Source organism: Aspergillus viridinutans, assembly GCF_018404265.1.
Source record: "Aspergillus viridinutans IFM 47045 DNA, scaffold_5, whole genome shotgun sequence".
Classification (NCBI taxonomy): Eukaryota; Fungi; Ascomycota; class Eurotiomycetes; order Eurotiales; family Aspergillaceae; genus Aspergillus; species Aspergillus viridinutans.
This window is the reverse complement of record NW_025091221.1, coordinates 217230-234505: the sequence shown is the minus strand read 5'-3', so window position 1 is coordinate 234505 and position 17276 is coordinate 217230. Positions and strand designations below refer to the sequence as shown.

The 17276-nt window shown below is 52.0% G+C and overlaps 8 protein-coding genes across 8 annotated transcripts; 4 read left to right on the top strand and 4 right to left on the bottom strand.

The window, feature by feature from the left end:
• Positions 1-1433: 1433 nt before the first annotated feature.
• Positions 1434-2206, top strand: Aspvir_007021 (uncharacterized protein; the record flags this gene model as incomplete). Its single annotated transcript, XM_043270207.1, has 3 exons — positions 1434-1647; positions 1698-1999; positions 2081-2206. 3 exons carry the CDS (start codon positions 1434-1436, stop codon positions 2204-2206), a joined length of 642 nt encoding a protein of 213 aa, XP_043126142.1.
• A 905-nt stretch (positions 2207-3111) lies between these two features.
• Positions 3112-3732, top strand: Aspvir_007020 (DNA damage-inducible protein 1; the record flags this gene model as incomplete). The annotated part of the gene is made up of 2 exons (XM_043270206.1): positions 3112-3265; positions 3329-3732. The coding sequence occupies 2 exons, from the start codon at positions 3112-3114 to the stop codon at positions 3730-3732; spliced, it is 558 nt and encodes a 185-aa protein (XP_043126141.1).
• A 707-nt stretch (positions 3733-4439) lies between these two features.
• On the bottom strand, positions 4440-8468 carry Aspvir_007019 (putative ABC multidrug transporter; the record flags this gene model as incomplete). Its single annotated transcript, XM_043270205.1, has 4 exons — positions 4440-4788; positions 4836-8109; positions 8185-8383; positions 8427-8468. The coding sequence occupies 4 exons, from the start codon at positions 8466-8468 to the stop codon at positions 4440-4442; spliced, it is 3864 nt and encodes a 1287-aa protein (XP_043126140.1).
• Positions 8469-9295: 827 nt separating this feature from the next.
• Positions 9296-11014, bottom strand: Aspvir_007018 (cytochrome P450; the record flags this gene model as incomplete). Its single annotated transcript, XM_043270204.1, has 5 exons — positions 9296-9622; positions 9677-10052; positions 10102-10657; positions 10714-10783; positions 10829-11014. The coding sequence occupies 5 exons, from the start codon at positions 11012-11014 to the stop codon at positions 9296-9298; spliced, it is 1515 nt and encodes a 504-aa protein (XP_043126139.1).
• Positions 11015-11542: 528 nt separating this feature from the next.
• Aspvir_007017 (Diacylglycerol acyltransferase family) lies at positions 11543-14197 on the top strand (the record flags this gene model as incomplete). The annotated part of the gene is made up of 3 exons (XM_043270203.1): positions 11543-12090; positions 12135-12773; positions 12817-14197. The coding sequence occupies 3 exons, from the start codon at positions 11543-11545 to the stop codon at positions 14195-14197; spliced, it is 2568 nt and encodes an 855-aa protein (XP_043126138.1).
• Positions 14198-14244: 47 nt separating this feature from the next.
• On the bottom strand, positions 14245-14667 carry Aspvir_007016 (FAD-dependent oxidoreductase; the record flags this gene model as incomplete). Its single annotated transcript, XM_043270202.1, has 1 exon — positions 14245-14667. One exon carries the CDS (start codon positions 14665-14667, stop codon positions 14245-14247), a length of 423 nt encoding a protein of 140 aa, XP_043126137.1.
• A 212-nt stretch (positions 14668-14879) lies between these two features.
• Aspvir_007015 (uncharacterized protein) lies at positions 14880-15137 on the bottom strand (the record flags this gene model as incomplete). The annotated part of the gene is made up of 1 exon (XM_043270201.1): positions 14880-15137. One exon carries the CDS (start codon positions 15135-15137, stop codon positions 14880-14882), a length of 258 nt encoding a protein of 85 aa, XP_043126136.1.
• A 1042-nt stretch (positions 15138-16179) lies between these two features.
• Positions 16180-17088, top strand: Aspvir_007014 (uncharacterized protein; the record flags this gene model as incomplete). The annotated part of the gene is made up of 1 exon (XM_043270200.1): positions 16180-17088. One exon carries the CDS (start codon positions 16180-16182, stop codon positions 17086-17088), a length of 909 nt encoding a protein of 302 aa, XP_043126135.1.
• Positions 17089-17276: the final 188 nt, after the last annotated feature.

The window sequence follows — 17276 nt, the reverse complement described above, 5'->3', positions numbered from 1 at the left end:
TAGACAGGATCTGGAGTTTTGTCCACCTTGGTATAAAAATATTGCTATGAATATGGCCTACAGCACATCTAGAATTGTGTAACCTAAGGCTGTCGTACTACAAGGGTTGAACGGGTGAGACTGGGATATACAATTGGTGGAGGGTGAGCATTGCACTATATATAGTCCAGCTGGGGCTGTGGGTGTCATAGCCTCGATGAAATATTGTATTTTAATTATGCTTCATTTGCTCATAGACAGATATCGTATAAGATTGAATTTGGACGAACATTGCTGGTATATGAATGGTAAGAGCATTTTCTAGTCCCCCGCATTCTCATACTCCTCCCCGTCAAAGGCTTCTTCCGACTTCTTCCTATTATTTTCAATCTGACCATCTGTTACCTAATTAAACTCACTTTAACAGAATGCAAACACCATCCACGCCTCCTTCAAACCAACCGATGCATAGGCTGCGTAACCCAACACTTCGTACCCAAAATGCAAGTCAATGCATGTCAGACGGACAAAACTGCATCTACAACTGGCCGGGGAACCGGATGCTCTGGGATCAAAGGGCGCTGGAACATGCCGTGCTCGTTTTTGTCTCGAACAAGTTTCCTGTTAATTGATATTCCCTCGGTCTTTCAGATAGCATCTAATCTGCCTTGAAGATGTTTATCTCAAACGTCGTGTCAAGTCACACTATGCGACATTGTGTTAGCTCCTACCCATGAACACTGTCAGCAGAACTATCAGACCCAGACAAGGAAATGAATTAAATACTGTTAGCCATTTTTCCACTACGCCAAAAAGGTGTCTAGACGACCATTTGTAATTGTAGCATAGGAGAAATGATAGGCATATTCTGGTTGACAATTACCTTGCTCACGTGGATGATTACGTCAGGTTTAGCTGAGTCAGCTCGCTGATATGCCAAAATGCCAGATACCGTTCGTGCAGTGTGCTCCTAGAATCTCTATTTGTTTTGTATCACTCGTCAAGGCACCGAGGCTCATTMTATTAGCAATGTTGTTCCGCCCGCCATGGCCAATAATTAGGCGGTTACTTTGGCCGCGTGCTGCCTCACCGGTGCGACAGTTCTCTCAGTCTGGTTTTCTTGTTCTTGACCCAGCCGAGAAGATCGAGGAGGAAACACTTCCATGGTATTCGCCAGATCGCTTTTACCCCGTGACAATTGGCGAGGTCTTTCGTTCAAAGTACCAAGTGATTGGAAAGTTGGGATTTGGGGCATATTCTACAGTATGGCTCTGCAGAGATCTACAGTTAGTCTAGCTGGCTTCCGTACAGCGTCTATGGTGGAGAATTGACATTATACGAGGCAACACATTTACGTCACGTTGAAGGTCTTTGAGCGTGATTCAGCTGAGGGAAGAAGAGAAACAGATGTTTACAATCATCTGAATGCCCTTAACACGCGCCATCATGGTGCCATGCTTGTCCGCAGAGCACTCGACACCTTTCAGATTAGCTCCCCCGAGGGCAACTACCAGTGTCTTATTCACACTCCTCTAGGCATAAGTCTATTTGACTTTCGGAATCTGCTTGCGGCAAAAGTTCTTCCTGAGAAGATACTCAAACTGACCTTGTCACATGTCCTTTTCGCTCTGGATTTCCTCCATACAGAAGCAGGCATTGTCCATACCGGTATGAACCCACTATTACTGAACTGGTTTTTTCGACTCTGACCCTGCTAGATATCCAAGAAAAGAATATCATGCTTGGTGTTGAAGATGACTCAATATTGGCTGATTTCGAGGAGGGCGAGAAATCTCATCCTAGCCCCCGTAAGATTGTTGGAGAGCGGGTTATTTATTCTTCGCGCAAGCTAGGAAGAACTAAAAATCATGGTCGACCTGTGTTATGCGACTTTGGTCAGGCTCGCTTTGGCTCCAGCACATACTGTGGGGACATTCAACCGTACATATATAGGGCTCCCGAAGTGGTACTGCGCATGCCTTGGGACGAGAAAGTCGACATTTGGAATCTGGGCGTCTTGGTATGTAGCGCACTACTTCGAAGCTGACTTCATAACGGTTATAAACCATGTCCTTTTTACTAACAGTGAATACTGCTACAGACGTGGGACCTTTTCCAAAAAGGACATCTTTTCTACGCCCGAGATTCCACCAAGCAGAATTCCGACGCCCATCACCTTGCTGAGATGACTGCCATCCTTGGGCCGCCACCGGCAGATCTGCTTTGAAACAGCGACTACGCGAAGGAATTCTTTGACAATGAAGGTATGTATCGCCGTCCAGTCCTATCTGTCTAATAGTAATGACAAACCAACAGGTAATTGGAAAGAGATAACTCCAATCCCCTCAATGTCCTTGGAGGACTTGGAAGAGAGTTTACACGGACCACAGCAAAAATTATCTCTTGGGTTTATGCGCAAGATGCTTCGATGGCGGCCCGAGGAGAGAGAATCGGCGAAAGAGCTCTTGTCAGACCCTTGGTTGAGGTCACCATAGCAAAACGGGTTGCTTCGGTTCGTATACTAGGGAGACTCAGGGTCGGGTGGGTTTGCTTTGAGCTATCTTCTCTGCCAACAGCCAGACGCCTGCACATGTCCAACTATTGTGTACGGATTGCTTAACCATTGCCCTGTTCAACCTCTAAATTCAGACAGAGGCCTAGGTGGATTTATCACTGCGAGCAGGCTCTATGCTTACACATGTGCACAATTCGTTCTACAATAGGATAGAGCGCGCATGAATGACGTAGTTGTGATGAGGTAACCGCTTGGTTGGAAGATACATATTGAAGAACTGAACATATATTGCATTCCAAGCGCCTATGCGACCAGGACAACCAGACAAAAGAACCTAGAAAAGATACATATGCCTCAATGGACAGTGCTGAGCTGCAACACTTTTACATCACCATGTTATAGAATACACATCCACCTGAGTTATGGACGGGCCTCAAGCGCTCAACTGACAACATCAATTTTCTTGACTGACCTGTCTTGGTGGATGTGGAGTCTTCACATGGTCTTATTATCTGCGTCTTTGAGACGGACTGATATCACCTCTTCCTTGTCGCTCAGATCATCGTGTGAGGGATACCGTCTACAAATTACAATGCAGAGCGCGTGAAGCAGAGGCAATGTACCAACGCGACCGACTTGGGAAGCAGAGGCTGCATCTCCGTGAATTCGAGAAACCAGAAGCTGGGGAAGAGACCGAAGAAATCATTTCACAACCAGCGGTGACAGCGTATTTGCATAATGCAGATAATGCAATTCAGGAACATCCTGAATGTATGTCTCCTATTACTAATAGACTCATAGCGTTTGGGCGTGTACATTTGCTCTACATGCCAGTGGAGGTGAACGGCACTCCAGTTACAGCAACTGTTGGTACAGGAGCACACACAACAATCATGTCGCCCAAATATGCATCCAAATGCAATCTCAAGCGTCTCATTGATCGCCGGTTTCATGGAACTGCAAAAGGTGTGGGGACGGCAATCACTCTTGGTCGAGTTCATTCTGCCCTGATCAAAGTTGGCAATATGTCCCTCCCATGGTCTGTTTTCGTCGTCGAAGGTGATTACATCGGACTACATCTGGGACTCGATATATTGCGGCACTATCAAGCCCGCATTGACTTGAAACAAAACGCCCTCGTCATCCAAAACCAAGCTGTCTGTTTCTTAGCGGAGGGCGAAATCCCGGGGGCTCTCAAAGATGAAATTGAGAGCAAAGAAAATACGGCCAGAGGCTAGTGGAAATTTACGCCATCGCACAGTTCGTTTCCGGGTGATACTTTGCTCGTGTTAGGCAGGGCTCAAAGATGGAGACTAGGATACGTACCTTGGCGCTCCTGGAGGTCAACTGGACTTGCGGCCGCCAGGACGGCGAAAGCAAGGGTCAATGGACGCAGGTTCATCTTGTCTTGTCTTAGGAGAGTGGTTGATTATGACCCTTCCCTTGATCCGGGGCTTTATATCTACGGTCCTTGGCTTGATAGGGACCTATCCTCGGCATTTGCTACAGAATCTGAATCAGAGCGCAGTCCCGGCAGAGTGATTTGGATGTCTGTATTCTCTGTCCTGTTTCAGAATGTCTCGAATAGTTCGTCCGAGACAATAAACAGTGAGGGTTTCCCGCCTAGACCTGAACGCCGTCCCCGAACATGTCGATAAGCTGGTTGTGATGTGGGCCATGCCGCATATCCTCGCAATCATTACTCTAGTGTCGTTCATAGTTCGTGAGTGGTTCGCCCCAAAGTTGGGTGAAGTTCGGACGAACTTCCTAACGCGGTTTCGACCGTCCCAATCTCCACAATTTGGACTCATGACCGGAGAAATCACTTGATATTGAGCGATCTGAAACAATGATCCCCAGTCCAGCCCTAAACTAGATGGCTCATGAGATAAGAACCGGAAAGACAAAACAAGCGCTGATCGCCGAACGCCCTCCCACCAACTGATTATGCCAGATTCTGCAGATTGACCAACTCGAAATACCGACCTCTCTTCCGAAGCAGAGCATCATGCGTCCCCGACTCCACGACCTCCCCCTGATCCAGCACGTAGATCACATCCGCACGTTGGATGGTACTCAACCGATGCGCCACGGCAATGGTCGTCCGCCCCTGTGCCGCCGCGTGCAAAGCAGCCTGTACCACCTTCTCCGACTCCGAGTCCAGCGCGGAAGTCGCTTCATCCAGAAGTAGAACCCGCGGATCGCGAATGAGGGCGCGCGCAATGGCGATGCGCTGTTTCTGGCCGCCGGAGAGCATGCCGCCTTTTGTGCCGACGATGGTCTCGAAGCCTTGTCTGGGATGCATTAGCTTTGCCCGAGGTTAGGGTGGGTGGGAGCGTACGGGAGAGAAATGATAAAATCGTAGATATTTGCGTCTTTGCACGCTTTGGTCAGCTCGTTTTCACTGGTGTACGGCCTGGTACTCCCCAGGAGGATATTCTCGCGGATCGTCCCCTGGAACAAAGCCGGTTCCTGGCTGACCAGCGCCAGGTGGCTTCGATACGAGGTTAGATCCCAGGTAGCGATGTTTCTACCATCGATGTAGATCCCTCCCGTCCTAGGGTTGTAGAATCTTTCCAGTAGCGAGATGATCGTGCTCTTCCCGCTGCCGCTGGCGCCAACCAGGGCGACGAACTGGCCGGGTTTGACGGTCAGATTCAGTCTGCGTAGCACGGGCTGATCCAGCCGGCTCGGATACCGGAAGGAGACATCGCGGAATTCAATCAGCCCGCGCATATCCGGCTGGAATTTCTGGCGTGCAGTCCCGGACTTGGACTTCATGGTCTCGCCGCTGAAAAGCCGCTTGAATTCCCCTGCGGCGTGCTTCGCCTTGCCCATATCCGGCGCATGCGAGAAGACGGTCCCCGCCGCCTGTGCGCCGAAGATCACCTCGCTGAAGCAGACATAGAACTGGAAAAGGGAGTACTCCCCGTGTCCCAGTAGCGTCCCGCTGTACCAGAACCCCAGTGCCATGCACAAGAACGGCAGGGCCTGGGAGCTGGCGTACAGCAGTGACGATTTGACGATAGGGAGGATATCCCGCTTGAGTTGGTGCTGCAGTTGCGTCTGATACGACTCCAGCACCTCCCCCTCCATCGTCAACGAGGCGACGGTGCGAATCGCCGAAGCCGCCTCGCACGCTGAGCTGGCGGATTGCTGATAGGCTGCCTTCGCGCGCCGCTGGAATTTATCCAGCATCCAGACGCGGATGAAGCCGCAGAGGAGGAGCACCGGCACGGCAGAGATGCAGACCAGCGCAAGCTTCCAGCCCATGATTAGTGCTATGCCCAGCGAGGCCACCAGGTTCACCGAGACGATGAGCAGGGTGCCGAGCGTGACGCCGCTGATGCCGGCCAGTTGCTTTGTTTCTGCGCTCAGGGTCGCTGTCAACGCGCCTGTGGTGTTCTGCGGCTCGTCGAAGAAGGATATGTCCTGGTGGAGCATGACCCGGAAGGCCTGGCTGCGGGCGCGGTAGACCATTTTCTCGGAGGAGTACGCGAACAGGCTTCCTTGGAAGGCATACAGGATAAACGTGACCAGGCCGAGCATGAGGAACATGAGCGACCAAAAGCTCGCATCGTGGCGTAGCTTGGGATATTCCCAGGGTGGGAGGCTCAGTGTGCTAACGGCTTTGGCGAAGAGGACAGCCTGCGAGGGCTGGATGCCTCCCGCTAGAACAGACGCACCCAATCCCAGTCCGAGAAGCGGCCACTCGGGGCGATTGAACGAGGCCAGGAATTTAAACAGCGTCCAGAGTGAGTAGGATACCTCTTTGGCTTTGTGCAAGTGCACCGGCAGCGCCGATACGGACATCCGAGACATCCGCTGTTTCAGCTTCTCTCCTGTTTTCAGCCCAACATCGGACGCGTCGTCCTGGTGCTCATACTCCGAAACGTCATCGTCGGTTGGATAATCCGGGTCGAGAAAGAAAGTCTTCATCGGGTTTCGAGGCATTTGACTCATACGCGTGAGCCGCTTCTTGATCTGCTGCGCCTTGACCATGCCGTAGTAGACACCTCTTTTGTCCATGAGACGGTCATGCGAGCCCTGCTCGACGATGCATCCGTTGTTCAAGACGACGATGTTATGCGCTTCTTTGATGGTTGACAGCCTGTGCGCAATCACCACCGTGGTCCGGCCCTGCGACGCCTTGTCCAGCGCCGCCTGCACTAGCCCCTCGGATTTTGTATCCAGAGCGGAGGTCGCCTCGTCCAGCAGCAGAATCTTAGGGTCTTTGACGATGGCCCTCGCAATCGCGATGCGCTGTTTCTGGCCTCCGGAGAGGGAGAAACCGGCGATGTTGGTCGCGTACCCGCCCGGCAGCGCCATGATGAAATCGTGCGCGTTTGCCATGCGGGCCGCGTCTTCGATTCGCTTTTGTATCTGGTCAGGCGGGTCGTGTTCGTGTCGCGAGCCGATAAGTCCCACGCGGATATTCTCTGCGATGGTGGCGGCGAAGAGGCGTGGTTCCTGCGAGACGAGCGACATTTGCTGGCGGAGCCAGCGCAGATTCAAATGCTCGATATCATGTCCGTCGAGCAGGATGTTCCCCGCTACGGGGCTGTAGAAGCGTTCGATGAGTCCTATGATGGTGCTTTTTCCGGATCCGGACGGCCCGACAAAGGCTGTGGTTTTGCCGGCCGGGATACAGACGCTCAGGTCGTGGGCGACGATGACCTCTGGCCGAGAAGGGTAGACGTGGCGGATATTTTGCAAAACGATGCTTCCCCGGACATGGCCCAGGGTAATTCCTTTGTCCAGCGACGCATCTAAAGGAGACTGCCGATCGATCGTGCTATACAGCTTGGTTGCGGCCGCCACTGCGGTGGAGAGTGCCTGCGTGTTGGGCGCAATATTGCTTAGATTGTACGATCCGAGAATAATCGCCATAAGGATAGTCAGAACGTCTCCGGCCTTGACGTGGCTACCGGCTTCGACCAGGAACCGCGCTCCCATCCAGAACCCCAGCCCGTAGTTGAGGTACATGACACATAGCAAGGCTCCAACCATCAGCGCGAAGATCATCTGCGCTCTCATCCCCAGTCTCTCTGCGTCCTTTAGATGCTTCTCGTATTTAGCTGCTAGTGTCTCCTGCGCGTCGAATGCGACCACCGTTCGAATGGAATCGAGGATATCCTCTGCTAGACTGGCTCCTTGACCTTGGGAAGCCAACGCACGCTTGTTGAAGCCGAGCATGGCTGTGGAGCAGCCGCCCATGATGAGCAGCAACGTGACCAGCGTGGCACTGCAGATAAGCGCCAGCTTCCAGCTCTTGATGTATGCGATGATGAACGCCGTGACGAATGTCGACAGTCCAGTCAGCGCTAGACCGACCTTTTCGGAGATTCCGTCTTGAATGAGGTTCGTGTCGGCGGTGATTCTGGTCGTGATTTCTCCCGCGCCAAGCGTATCGAAGAAGGCGACGTTCTGTCGTAGGATGGCGCGCAGGTACTCGACGCGGATCTGCTGCACGATATGGTCGCCGGTGTAGATGAAACCGACAGTGGCCAGGCAGATGGTTGTGAACTCCCCGATGGCGAGGTAAACAAAGTAGACGACGTACTTGGTGAGCTCATGGTGGAAGTGCGCGTAAGTGATTTGTCCGCTGACGATGTCTTGAAAGGTTGAGGTCAAGTTGCCGAAGAGGACCTATCTCGTCAGTTTCGCACGTAGGTAATGGATGATGGTACTTGCAGTAAACAGAGGCAGTGCGGCACCGCCTATGATGGCGCAGGCCGAGCTGACGACGAGGATGACAATGTCCGATCGCGAGGCATATCGGTATATGCCAAAGAAGCCTACATGCGACTCTGGTGCATGTATCTGTCTGTGCAGGACGGCCTTCTCCGCTTCAGACAGGCAGAGAGTTGCTGAACTCCCGCCGGGAGACTACTTCGTCAGTTGCAGCTACTGAAGTGTGCAGTGTGCTTACTTTTGGCAGGTCTTCTAGCTCTATGTCCTCCTTTGACTTCATCATGTATGTTCTCTTCGCTGTGAACTGGACATCTTAGCTACGACATGACTGGTATGAAGGAATGCGGGCTGTCGACAGGAGACGGGGCATGTCTGAGACCCTGTGATACTCTCTCGCACTCGTTACTCAAAACATCATGGTGGAACGTTTCACCAGCAGGGATCTGGACGAGTTTCAAACATCAGACGACAGACGAACTGGCAATGGCCTCGGCTTCAACTGCCGAACCCCAAGTACCGTAGCCTCGGTGGTTGCGATATTATCATTGCCGTGACGATCAGTGGCTGACTATGAGACAGCGCTCAGTCACATCATAAAGTCAAATGGTTGCTTGTCACTGGGATCGACAGTTGAAGCAGCTAGCGTCTCACTTGGCTTGATACTAGACGAGCTTTTCTTCATCCAACATCGATCTCATCATTGAAAACCACTCGGGCCCGAGATATCAAAAATGAGTAAGCTGATGCATGCGTGTTTGCGATAGATGAAATAATAGGTGCAAATGCAATATGAAACGTCAATTCTCAAGTGTCCACGTCCCACGGTTCAAACATCCGGTGTTTATAGCCGCTTATCATGAAACAGTCTCAAATTTGGGCCAACGCGAAACTCAATTAACAGCCTAAAGTCGAGCAATCCAGACTACATATCAATAAGGCTGCTCTTAAGGTTTGTGCGAAACGGGGATCATCACCGTTAGACCGATACTGGCACAATCCGTGCATACGACTGACTCGATCCACTCGCAAGGTCAAACGACTAATCATGAGGAACTATGGGTATGAGATACGTCACAATAATCAAAACAAAAGCGAAAATAGCACGATTTACCCGTCAAGCAACCTCTTGCTCAGTTTCACCTTGAGGTCCGGCACTTCCCAAAAGGCATAACACCGAGACTGCCGCTGCCAATCCTTGACCTTGCCCACGTACTCGGCCTCGAACTCTAAGAAGAAACCGGCCAGAGTCAACTGGAGCATCTGTTTGGCAAAGTACTTGGCGATACAGGCCCGACTTCCCACTAGGAATGGCTGGACCGCCTCTTTCCTGTCCGTCGATCCAGGCTCCGTCCATCGCTCAGGGATGAATTCGTAGGGGCAGCTGAAGTACTCTGGATTGTGATGCAGAGCAAACAACGACGTACATATCTCAGTCTATAATCATTAGCGTACTGTCTCAAATGCAGAGAACCTGTCGGCTGTACTCACCCCCGCAGGGATATACACCCCATCTACGTACGCCCCAGGTGAAACACGCGGACCCCCCAACGGCACAGGCGGATACAAGCGCAACGCCTCCGTAATCACAGCATTGAGATAGGGCAGCTGCGCCGCGACATCCCCCGAGATATCTTCGGCCGACGCAAACGCCGCCTGTAATTCCTGGACCAGCTTCACATGCGCCTCGGGGTGGGTCAGCACCAAATAGATGACCGCGCAGAGGGCGTTCTGCGTCGTGTGGAAGCCCGCCAGCATGATCGCCGAGAAATTCTCGGCAATCTCAGCCTCGGGGAGATCGCTGCCCCCTGATCGCTCCATGACCTCGACCATGATATCGCGGCGGGTGTGTGATGCGCGCAGTTGTCTGATACGTTAGCCTGTCTCATGTCAGATGCCCAGAAATAGAGACGTACTCGTTGATGAGTCGCATGCGGGCTTGCTCGCTGCGAAGACGGATCCCCTTGCGCAGCAACCGACGCAGCAGCCACTTGATCGCCGTTGGCACGCCGGAGCCCTCGAACTGGTCCCGGATTGTTGCCCAGTAGAAGATACGCGGCAGTTGCTCGGTCCAGAAGTAGGGCTTGCCGCGTTTCAGGCAGCCTAGTGGCTTGCCCAGCAGGACCTCGGAGACGGTATCTACCGAGTGGCAGTAGAGGAGCTCGTTCAGGGAGAGGGTATCCTTTGTCTCGATTTTGCCTCGGATCACCTCGTGCAAGCGCAGGATGCATTCGCGGATGACCCCTGCGTGGACATGCATAGAGCCAGGGGTGAACGAGGGACCGAACAGCTTGCGCACCGAGGCATGGTAGACGGGATCTGCCGCCGTAAAAATGTTACGACGGGAGATATTCTTGTAGAAGCCAGTTTTCAGAAATGCAGCGCCTTTGCCAGTCCCGGTGCCGTAGATCTGACGCAGGGCTTTGACAGTGTTGGTGGTGGCTTGACCGGGGGCGAATCGGACGATGTTGCCTGGTTTGTTAGCTATTTGCAACGAGCAATCACCAACGAGGGATGCAATTCCTTACCATAAGATTGATGAAGGGAGTGGAAGTGCTGTGCACTTCGGCCGGAGATAAAGGCAAGCTTGGTGCCAATCTGCGCATGTGAGATGGGACTCTAGTTGGCAGGATAGGGACTTACACCGTAGAGATATAGGTCAACAAACGATCCAGGTACTCCTTTGATGACCGGTCCCTTTGGCACCAGACGTATCGCCAGTAGTACAAGGCATGGCACTAGAATGACAGCAAGAACGGGAAAGGGGACAACCGGGTAGGAGATTTCAGGAAAAGGCCCCGAGGGCAGCGACATCGCAACGAGGACCATATTGAGAATGTAGTGAACGAGTGTTGAGGATGATGATGCTATCGAGCCTACAGAACATCCTCTACTATTTATCCTTTCTAAAATCTCATTCCTCGGCATCAGATCAGCCAGGGCTAGATTTGGGTAGAACTCCGAGGACTTGCTCACCTGTTTCGGGTGGAAATTGCTCATAATGTGATACTGCTCGGCGTTCGTCCGGACTCCCTTGATCTATCTCTTCCCTATGGTGTGGTGGTCGATGTGAAGACTCGATGCCGATCTGCCCTTCGTCTGGCAGTGGTGGATCCGCCGGCGACGGACACATGAAACGAACCCTGGATACAGAGTCGAGAAAATCAGATCCCGAGTTTGATCACGACATTACTGATCAAATCGGTCAGGAGGTTCTCCTGAACACTGGTGTTACATATTGCGGCCACTTACCTGAATCACACGGGTTGATTCAGTCCATTGATTGGCATATAAAAACCTGTCCCACTACGTACCACCTTGTCTCCATCCCTAACATCTTTGCCTCAACTCACTTCTATGGCTACTCCTACCCGGGTATTATTCCTCGCTAACAGCGAACATGGCCAGACGAACATCATCCTGGCCATTACCCATGAGCTTCTGGTCAGAGGAGACGTGGACGTCCACGTTGCTTCATTCCCTGCGTTGGAACGACGGGTGAACAAACTCTTGAACGATAATGCCCCTTCATACAATGACTCGTTTCGATCGCGCATTCATTTCCACCCCATACGCGGCCCCTCCAATACAGATGTTTTCATTCGCACGGGCAAGCGAGGAGCGTTCCATCCTCCAGGATACAGCGGCGCTGTGCTTGGCTTCCAGTCCCTCTGCGAAGATATCTGGGGCTGGACAGAAGACGAATATGTCGACATCTACCAGTGCTGTATGGAAATCATCAAGTCGGTGCAGCCTTCAGTGATTGCAGCCGACTTTTTCTTCCTGCAGGGCCGCGATGCCGCCTATAACGCTGGCTACACTGCCATATTGATCAACACCACATCTCTCACTCATATCGTCCTCGGCCTGCAGCCTCATTCCGCTGCTCTGTGGAAGTATCCTTTGTAAGTCGGTTGCCCAGCAGTAAGATTTGTACTAACCGCGACAGACCCGGAACGGGATTCCCCTACCCCCTTCCTCCGCACCTCATCCCCCTCAATGCACTGGCCGTGCTCAAAACGGCCAAAATGTACCATGGCAGCGGTCGCCGTCGTGAAATCCGCGAATGGCGCATCCGGCACAAGATCCATGGTCGGTTCCCTTTTGCAGATGCCTGGCGGCCGGACCGCTTCCATCTGTCGCCGGCGCTGAAAGAGCTGGACTGGCCCATGGACGTGCCAGATAACATCCTGCCTTGCGGACCAATCCTTCTTCCCACTGCGTCTGTTGAGAAACAGGACCCAGAACTCGCAAGGTGGCTGCGCAAGGCGCCGACTGTCCTGGTTAATCTGGGAACACTGTACGCGCCAGACCCAAACGTAGCGGAGAATATCGCCCGAGGACTGAAGATGTTCCTCACCTCCTGGAAGGGAGAGAAGGTCCAGATTCTGTGGAAGCTGCCTAAACATCCGCATGACGAGGATGATGTCTACGCTCAATCGATCAAGCCGCTCCAGGCCGAGGTCGAGGCGGACAGCGCGCGCATCCGACCCTGGTTCGAGGTTGAGCCCATGGCCATGCTGCAAACGGGCCAGATCATCTGCTCTGTTCACCATGGTGGTGCGAACTCGTGGTATGAAGCAATTCAGTAAGTTTCTCTCCTGCCACACTGGGCCAGACTAACGGTATAGAAACGGTGTGCCCCACGTGGTACTGCCTGCGTGGCAAGACTGTTACGAGAATGCAGCCCGTGCGGAATGGCTCGGGATCGGTGTATATGGCAACAAGAGTCGTGCGCCTAATATCGATGCCAAAGAATTAAGCAAGGCCTTGCTCAAGGTCATGGGCAATGCAGCGTACAAAACCAAGGCCTTCGAGCTGGCCAAGCTCTGTCACAAGAAAGAAGGCCGTGTAGCGGCTGCCGAGAAGATTGTCGAGCTCGCGCTCAACCCAGACAGAATGGCAATGCACATACCCGAGGTGAAGGTTGAAGACACCCAGTGTTCTCTTTACGAGGTCAAGAATCGCGCTGGAATGGTGCTACAAACCACCCAACCCCCTGAAACCAAGAGCAAATCTGCCCGAGTACCAGTTCTTAGAGACATCAAGGAAACCCTCGTTGTGACTACGATTTGCAACGCCTGGTTTCTCCTCCCACTACTCGGATACTCCCTTCTTCTGGTCCCTCGACTGCGTCTCTTCGTACTGTTCTACATCCTCTACATCAAATACCTCGCCAAAGCACACAAAACCGGCACACTATCTCTCCGCAACGACCGTTTCCGCACATCATGGATCTGGAAGGCCTACGCCTCATACTTCCCCCTCCGGCTGTATCGCTCCGCACCCCTCTCCACCCGCAAAAAGTACATCTTCGGCTACCATCCCCACGGCATCGCCATCCGAGGCGCAGTCGGCGCCCTGGCCGCCGACGCCGCCGGATTCGCTGATCTCTTCCCGGGCATCACGAACACCCTCCTGATGAAAGACGAGTCGTTCTACCAACCCCTTTACAGAGAGTACCTCCTCTCCACCGGCGTGAGCGGCGTGTCCCGCTCGTCGTGTATCCGACACCTGACGCGAGGCGGGCACGATAGGCAAGGTATGGGTCGAGCGATTACCATCACCGTGGGCGGAAGCCGCGAGTATAACATCGCCAAGCCGGGGACAATGGGCGTGGTTGTCCGCATCCGCAAAGGGTTTGTGCGGGTGGCGGTTGAGACGGGGGCGGATATCGTCCCTGTCATCGCGTTTGGGGAGAATGAGCTATTCGATTGTGTGGATGTGTCCTCTTCGTCTGTGCTGGGGCTTGTGGCTCGGGTCTGGGAATGGGCTGTTGGGCACAAGGTCGCGTTTTCTACCGGACGATTCAATATCTTCTGTCCGTATCGGCGGCCGTTGAATGTTGTTGTTGGGAAGCCGATTGCTGTTACGCAGCAGCGGTGGGATCCGGATCAGAAGTATATTGATCAGTTGCAGGAGGAGTATATCAGGGCACTGGAGAAGTTGTGGGATGATTGGAGGGATACGTTTGGTGTAGACCGGTATGTCCGGTTTGAGGTTGTTGAGTAACCTTTCAGGTACTGTGGGAATAATTGACATGTAATACGTAGCTATATCTATGCAAAATGATTCAGTATCACTCCTCCATCCTTGAAAGCCAGCCGTCCACCATTTCCACAAAATCCGGGTTGTACGCCATTCCAAATCAAACGGCTCCTCTGCATCCTCCGTTTATCAATTTGCGCATTCAGCGCCAGCACCTTATCCACCCGCTCCTGGCGTCCCTCCTGCCAAATCTTCAGTGCCCGCTGAAGAGACAGAGACTCCTTAGCCGACCGTCCAAGAATCAAAGCATACGTAAAAACATCCTCAAACGCCTGGTTAATTCCCTGTCCCGCAGAAGGCGGAATCGCATGCGCTGCATCCCCCAATATCACCACCTGGGAATGCCCCGAGCTCCATGTCCTAAGTTTCGGAACCACATAAAATGGCCACAGATTGATCTTGTTGGTTGTGATATCCGCTACAGCCCACTGCATGATCTCTGGAAATTAAGTCTGCCACCTCCTGCAGGAAATCCACACACCACTCCTTATTACTCAGGCGCTCATTCCACCCCTCCTGACTCAGCTGCTGCGCCCGCTTCTGTCGCCCGATAAGCACCTCCGGCCATCGGCCAACTACAGCGCGTGACGAATGCCCCGTGCGTCCTGTTCAGGATTGTTACAGGGAGGCCATAACCCGCTGGGATCTAGAGCTGGCTTGCTGGCACAGCAGCCGTCACAGCGTCGATGTTAGTGAAGATAGGTTCCAGGTCCAGATAGAGGTATTTATGGACGCGGGAGTGGATGCCGTCAGCGCTAACAAGGCAGGTTGCGGTTTCGGTGGTGCTGTCGGCGCATTTAAAAATGATGCCCTCCTCTGTTTCTGTGAGGATATGGACGAATTTCTTGTGGTAGTTGATGGGAATGTTCGCTTCGCGGACCATGGCAGATAGTTCAGATGACATCGTGCCGGTAGATGCACATGCCGTGGTAGCCGTATTTCTCTGTTCCGCCGAAATCATAGGTGTCCATAAGACCCTCAAGCCCCCAGTGGAATCAAATGCCTTGTTGGCCTCGAGAGCCTTGCGCGCGTAATGCCTGTAACGAGACAGCGAACAGTAGCACGTCGTTCATGTTGCTGCCACGGGTCAGGCCGTTATCACTATCGGAGTGGATAGTACTGCCATAAAGAGAACCTCGGCTGGGTTCTTAAGCAGATGCTCTGGTGCATAATGCTTTGGACTCTAGGCATCATGCAGATGTTCATTCGCCTGTTCAGAATTCGCTATATCTTGACGTCATCCCAATTAGGTGACTGAATTTTAGTCATTTGCTTGTACGGGAGGTACGTTTGAGATGGCTGGAAGATTGAGGCCTAGGATGAATGTGGTCACAACTTACTACATGGCTTATCTAAATTTAATTCACCATGTGGATGTCACTTATAACCTGCCTATAATCATCAGACGGTAATAGAACAGGTTGATTAATAGTCTTAGGACTGACATCTTGTATGCGGATATCCAACAACCTCGCGCAACTTCGATCTAATGTGTAATCCATAATTCATGCTTCAGAATCCGTCAAGATCAAATCTTGTCCTTGGTAAGCTTCCTCTACTAAGCCAGAATCGCACGTCCGACGTTGGTTGAGACCATGTGCAATCTCTGGTAGGATGTCGTAATAAATACGATTCAACTCGACACTCTACTACCACTTGAACTTTTCTTCTAATGTTGTAACAACAATCCAACACAATCCTCATATACCTTTGTCCTCCATATGGCCTGAAAGTCAAGTAGGTCTCATCATGGGGATCGATAATCCCATCAGCTTCCTGGATCTCCCGCCGGAGTTGCGTATCCAGATCTACAAAGACCTTTTTGGATATATCCTGGTAGCCCTATACATTTTCGGCTACGAAAGTCTGAGAAGCATAGATCAGACAAGCAGAATACCACAAAGACAAGGAGTCTCCACGCCGCAGTTCGTTACCGATATCCCGTTATGCAACTATTTCTCACCAACAAGCAAGTCTATCTGGAAGCTGCCAATGTGTTCTACACCCACAGTATATTTCACGCCTCCATTGAGCTCGGGGAGAAAGACTGGCAGACGATATACAAGTGGCTTATGATGATCGGTCCGCACAATCGCAAAAATCTCGGGAGGATCGAAATACGCTATTGCTGTCTGGAGTGGGCTCCGATACTAGAAGATGGGCGGCCAGGTGAAAGGTGGGTCACCGACCTACGTGATCTTGATCTATACCAGCCTCTGGACTGGGAAGATCTCTCGCCAACGGGTGGATGGGTGGAGTACATCAGTCCAACGATTGAGAAGATATTCAAGCTCCTTGGAGACTGTCGCAATGTCGTAGTCACAATCAACTGCTGCGCAAATGAGCTTGGTGACCGACTGCTGTGCCCCGAACTATACGTGGCGGAGCAAGGGACCGGGTACCCAAATTCTAGGTGGTTTGATATGTCGCCCCGGACTTGGTTTAAGCTCTATATTTCTGGTAACGACCAGCCGGATATCGACTTTGATGGTGACCTCTACGGCGAATACGACTTCTTTGGACCACCCGATACGTCGGTGATACCAGATCTGGTGGAGTTGTATCGGACTCGATACGGCCGGGATTCCATCAGCGTGTTGTGGAAGGGTGAAATAATGATTTGGGCAAAAGCGGAGAGGAGCTGGAGAATCAACATAGTTGAGCGTTCTGGATGGGACATACTCCAGTCGGAATGTCGTCCTTTAAGATCTTGTCCTTCAACTGTGACGGCGGAATTGGTAACTATGCAGTTGAAAAGAAGGTCGAAGAATCTGCAGGAATTGGCTGCACAATCGACTGGAGACCTTGAAGCTGATATCGATTTGTGCATGCGGTGCTCTGGTGATGCAGACTAGAATACGAGCCATATTCTCGAGTGGTTGCATGTATGTCTGTGGACATGGGTTGGCTATAACTGTGATACCTTCCGCTGGTGCTGACAAATTTGATCAATTGAATGACTTGATGCTTTTGCTGATCTTGTTTGAACGTGGAACTAACAGAATATGATGCCAGCATTGAATACTTTGTTTATTTTAGAGTT